Here is a 5,823-nt window from a genome sequence, read left to right as displayed (position 1 = left end):
TGCATTTTTAATTAAAAAGATTAATTTTAAACCCAAAAAGGCAGTTTGAACAAAATAATTAAGTTTCACCCGAAAACTAGTAAATTTGCAACTAAAAAATAATAACAAAACGAATAATTTTTAATTAAAAAAAATATATTTGAAAAAAAAAACGAAATTTTCCATAAAATATTTAAATTTTCAACCAAACAAATGCATTTTCAATCATAGAAATAAGTTTTTTTTTTTACAAAAATAGATAAATCTTTGACAAAAAAGTTAATTTTTCAACCAAAGAAAGGAATTTATAAACAGGAAGAATTAAGTTCCATATGAATTTTTAACCAATAATTTTCTAACAAAAAGACGAAGTTTCAACAGGAAAAACACGATTTTTTCAACTAAAAATAATATAGACATATTTTAAATTAAAAAGATTAATTTTAAACCGAAAAAGGCAGTTTGAACAAAATAATTAAGTTTCACTCGAAAACTATTGAATTTTCAACTAAAAAATAAGAAAAAAATGAATAGTTTTAAATTTTTTTAAATATATTTAAAAAAACGAAATTTTCCATAAAATACGACTTTCCAAATACATAGTTGAATTTTCAACTAAAAAAATCAAGTTTGAAGAGAAATTGAAGATTTGAAGTTTTAGTAAAAAAATTAAGTTTTAAAAAAACGAAGCTTTAATAGAATATTTAAATTGTCAACCAAACAAATGCAGTTTAAACAAAATAATTAAATTTCATACGAAAACTAGTGAATTTTTAATTAAAAAAGAACCAAAAATTAAATATTTTTCAATTCAAAAAAATATCTTTAAAAAAACTAATGTTCAATAAAATATTAAAATTTTCAGCTAAAAAATGAATTTTCAATCATAGAAATAAATTTGTTTACAACAATAGATGAATTTTTGACAAAAAGGTTAATTTTTCAACCAAAGAAAGGAATTTATAAACAGAAAGAATTAAGTTCCATATGAATTTTTAAACCAATAATTTTCTACCAAAAAGACGAATTTTCAACAGAAAAAAAACACGATTTTTTAGTCAAAAATAGTATAGATGCATTTTTAATTAAAAAGATTAATTTTAAACCCAAAAAGGCAGTTTGAACAAAATAATTAAGTTTCACCCGAAAACTAGTAAATTTGCAACTAAAAAATAAGAACAAAATGAATAATTTTTTAATTAAAAAAAATATATTAAAAAAAACGAAATTTTCCATAAAATATTTAAATTTTCAACCAAACAAATGCATTTTCAATCATAGAAATAAATTTTTTTTTACAAAAATAAATGAATTTTCGACAAAAAAGTTATTTTTTCAACCAAAGAAAGGAATTTACAAACAGAAAGATTAATATTCTACTAAAAACTACGAATTTCCAAATACATAATTAAATTTTTAATTTAAAAAATCAAGTTTAACCAGAAATTGAATATTTGAATTTTTAGTAAACAAATTAAGTTTGAAAAAAAACGAAGCTTTATTAAAATATTAAAATTGTCAACTAAACAAATGAATTTTTAAGCAAATAATTTTCTACGAAAAAGACGAATTTTCAACAGAATTTAGGTAAAAGGATTAATTTTAAACCGAAAAAAGCAGTTTAAAGAAAATAATTAAATTTCACACGAAAACTAGTGAATTTTTAACTAAAAAATAACAAAAAATTAAATAGTTTTTAGTTCAAAAAAATATATTAAAAAATAACTAATTTTCAATAAAATATTAAAATTTTCAGCTAAACAAATGAATTTTCAATCATAGAAATAAATTTGTTAACAAAAATAGATGAATTTTTGACAAAAAAGTTAATTTTTCAACCAAAGAAAGGAATTTATAAACAGAAAGAATTAAGTTCCATATGAATTTTTAAACAAATAATTTTCTACCAAAAAGATGAATTTTCAACAGAAAAAAAACACGATTTTTCAACCAAAAATTGTATAGACGCATTTTTAATTAAAAAGATTAATTTTTGACCGCAAAACGCAGTTTAAACAAAATAATTAAATATCAGCCGAAAACTAGTAAATTCGTCGTTTTTGGTCAAAAATGTATACTTTTGTAGAAAGTTAATATTTTTTGGTTGAAAATTTATCTTTTTTTATTGAAAATTAATTCTTTTTATTTAAAAAGTCTATTATTGTATTTTTGTTTAAGAAATAATCTCATTAAATTAAAAAATACACTTTTTGTGAAAATTCAACGATTGTTTTGAAAAATTCACCGTTTTTGGTCAAAAAAGTATACTTTTGTAAAAAATTCATATTTTTTTTATTAAAAATATAACTTTTTTGATTGACGCATTTTTACTTAAAAAGATTATTTTTTGACCGAAAAACGCAGTTTATTAAATTTCACCCGAAAACTAGTAAATTTTCAACAAAAAATTTAATAGTTTTTAATTTAAAAAAATATATTAAAAAAAAAAAACACGAAATTTTCAATAGAATATTAAAATTTTCAACTAACCAAATGCATTTTCAATCATAGAAATAAATTTAAAAAAAAAAAAAATTCAACTAAAAAAAGGGGGATGAGAGCAAAGAAATAAAAAAATAAATCCACCAATAGTACACGGTGAGCTGGAAGCCACTTTTAGCTGGTCGGCCATGCCGAAAAAAACGGACTAGGTAGATTTGTTTGGAAGGCTTTCAAGAATCGAAAAAACCTTGCCTCAAAATCCTAGCTGATCGGTTTTACAAATTTTAAGGAAAAACTATAAATTTTAACCCCATTATTTGTTTTCATTTGTTAACGTTCTAAATAAGATCAGTAATTTATCAAAACAATCAAATTAACGTTAATAAATATGAATAACTTCAAGATGACGATATTTACAAACGTAAACATACATGTATGTTTATGTTTGTTTACGAGCGGTGTACATGTGTATACACATGTACACCGCTCGTCTATTTTCACATAAGCACGGCGCTCAAGTTGTTCGTTTTCAGAAATTCCTCAGATCTACATTCAGTTATTACTGAATTTAGAAAAACTTTTTTGGCAACAGAGATTTCTGAAACTTTGAAGGTACATGTAATAGTAAAGCATATTGATAAATGCTTCAGTTTTTTGGAATGAAAATGTGGTTTGGGATTATGGTCTGAACAAAGTGGAGAATCAATTCATCACGAGTTTTTGAAATTCTGGAATAAACATAAAGTTAGTCACTCTAATCATACCTTATATGCAGAGAAGCTAAGAATTGCTGTAGTTGAATTATCTTCAAAACATTTATGAAGTGCCTTTTACATTGAAGTTGTTATCCATATTTATTGACGTTAATTTTATTGTTTTGATAAATTACAGATCTTATTTACAATGTTAAGAAGTGAAAAAAAAAAATATAATAATGGGATCAGCCAACCACCACGTCCTCGTCGTTGATCCTGGGTTAAAAGCTAAGTAGTGGTTATTAATAAAAAAAATTATAGTTTTCCCTTAAAATTTGTAAAAAACGATCAGCTAGGATTTTCATTCCAGGTTTTTTCAATTCTTGAAAGCCTTCCAAACAAATCTACCTAGTCCGTTTTTTTCGGCATGGCCGACCAGCTACAAGTGTCTTTCAGCTCACCCTGAGTAAATAATTACCATCGTATTGAAGACACTTAGAAAACAAAACAAAACAAAACAAAAAACTCACTCAGGAATTTCTGGAATCGGTCCATTGGTACTCTTCTTGTTGACCGGAGGTGGCGGGGGCGGCGGTGGCGGCTGTGAAATAGGCGTCGAATTAATCTGGCACTCTTTCGGATTATTGCACGCACAGACAAGCGGCATCAGCTGCTGCTGCTGTGGCGAACTCGAGTTCGGCGATAGCAAAAGATCGTGCTGCTCATGCCGAATCGTAATTTCCGCATTTTTCTCGATCGGACTCGTCGTCACAATATAGAGATGCAGAGTGCCCTTCTCGATGCAGTGCTTCACCTCCGAATTCGGCCGACAGCTGCGTCGCACAAATCGCGCGTCATTCCCGTAGGTTCTCGTGTCAACGCATACCTCCGTGCCCTCGCGCGGCAGCCGATAGAAAAAGACAAAGGGCCCGGGTCGCTGAACGTGCTGGCGACCCGGTGGATGATGGGCCGGTCGATGCTGAGTGCTCAGCATGTACTTCCCCCGCAATTCCAGAACCGGGGTATTCGCTGGCAGATACATCGTTGCGACGAGGAACCTCAAACTATTGCTGTGAACATTGAGCCGACACTTGCCGCTCGCCACAACACTTATATTGCTCTGCTTGATATCATTGTGGGTCCCGTTGATTTTAATACTGGAAATTCGCGCCCTCAGCTCGGGACTGTAATGATTTGTGACAGCCTCCTCGTATCTCTCGATCCACTGTCTCAGTGGCGCCATATTCGAGCCCCACGAGTCCTGAGCCTCATCCTCCTCCTTCTGCTCGATACTCATTCTCCTCTTCGTTTTTCGCTTTCCCGGGACACGCTTCACCGTCTCCTTTTTCGTACGTACGGCGCTCGTCTGTCGAGGATGTGTCTCCCGTCTCTGCCGCTTCACACTGTTGTTGTTATTGTTGTTATTATTGTTGAGCCGTCGGACTTGAGGCGGATCTGTCTTGCGTCGGGGAACTTGTTGTGGCTGCTGCTGCTGTTGCTGCTGCTGGGGAAGAGGTCTCTTCTTCGGATTATTCGCGACGGCACCGACGTCCGTGTCGGCCGAGGTCGTCGACGACGAGTCCGAGGTCGTGTCGGAATTCAAAAGTTCCTCCCGCTTTCGCATTTGGAGTGCTCGCGCTCGCTGTCTGTCGACCCGACGAGGTCGGCAGATTTCGCAGAGATACTCGTCGGGAATGTTGGAACGATCTATACCCATGCAGTCGACGTGTTGCCAGACTAAACACCGATCGCAGCAAATCATGTAGCCGTCGTCGTGCTCGAAATCACTGGAAGAAATGGGATTAGAAAATTACTTTATTATTTTTTTCAAGACTGCTGCAGATTAATCAGCCTCCTGTCACCGAGACTAGAGTTAAATTTCCGAAAATTTAATTAATAGAAATTTAATCATAGAAATAATTTTTGTTTACAAAAATAAATGAATTTTCGACAAAAAAGTTAATGTTTCAATCAAGGAAAGGAATTTACAAACAGAAAAAATTAAGTTCCATATGAATTTTTTAACAAATAATTTTCTACCAAAAAGACGAATTTTCAACAACAAAAAAACACGATTTTTCAACAAAAAATAGTATAGGCGCATTTTTAGTTAAAAAGATTAATTTTTAACCGAAAAAAGCAGTTTGAACAAAATAATTAATTTTCACCCGAAAACTATTGAATTTTTAACTAAAAAATAAGAAAAAAACGAATAATTTTTAATTTAAAAAAATATATTTGAAAAAAAAAAACGAAATTTTCCATAAAATATTTAAATTTTCAACCAAACAAATGCATTTTCAATCATAGAAATAATTTTTGTTTACAAAAATAAATGTATTTTCGACAAAAAAGTTAATTTTTCAATCAAGGAAAGGAATTTATAAACAGAAAAAATTAAGTTCCATATGAATTTTTTAACAAATAATTTTCTACCAAAAAGACGAATTTTCAACAACAAAAAAACACGATTTTTCAACAAAAAATAGTATAGGCGCATTTTTAATTAAAAAGATTAATTTTAAACCGAAAAAGGCAGTTTGAACAAAATAATTAAATATTACCCGATAACTATTAAATTTTCAACTAAAAGATGAGAAAAAAACGAATAATTTTTAATTTAAAAAAATATATTTGAAAAAAAAAACGAAATTTTCCATAAAATATTTAAATTTTCAACCAAACAAATGCATTTTCAATCATAGAA

At 29.5% G+C, this 5,823-nt stretch overlaps 1 protein-coding gene across 4 annotated transcripts in view; it reads right to left on the bottom strand.

The window, feature by feature from the left end:
- The window catches only part of LOC117177560 (protein piccolo), a 147,660-nt gene that overhangs the window by 52,259 nt on the left and 89,578 nt on the right, over positions 1-5,823 (bottom strand). For all 4 annotated transcript variants that reach the window (XM_033368372.1, XM_033368374.1, XM_033368373.1 and 1 more), the window contains exon 6: positions 3,647-4,903. In XM_033368372.1, the coding sequence (XP_033224263.1) occupies positions 3,647-4,903 (1,257 nt within the window). The remainder of the gene's footprint in view (positions 1-3,646; positions 4,904-5,823) is intronic.

The sequence above is a fragment of the Belonocnema kinseyi genome, chromosome 7, assembly GCF_010883055.1.
Source record: "Belonocnema kinseyi isolate 2016_QV_RU_SX_M_011 chromosome 7, B_treatae_v1, whole genome shotgun sequence".
NCBI lineage: Eukaryota > Metazoa > Arthropoda > Insecta > Hymenoptera > Cynipidae > Belonocnema > Belonocnema kinseyi.
The sequence above is the reverse complement of the archived record's forward strand: the minus strand, read 5'-3'. Positions and strand labels throughout refer to the sequence as shown.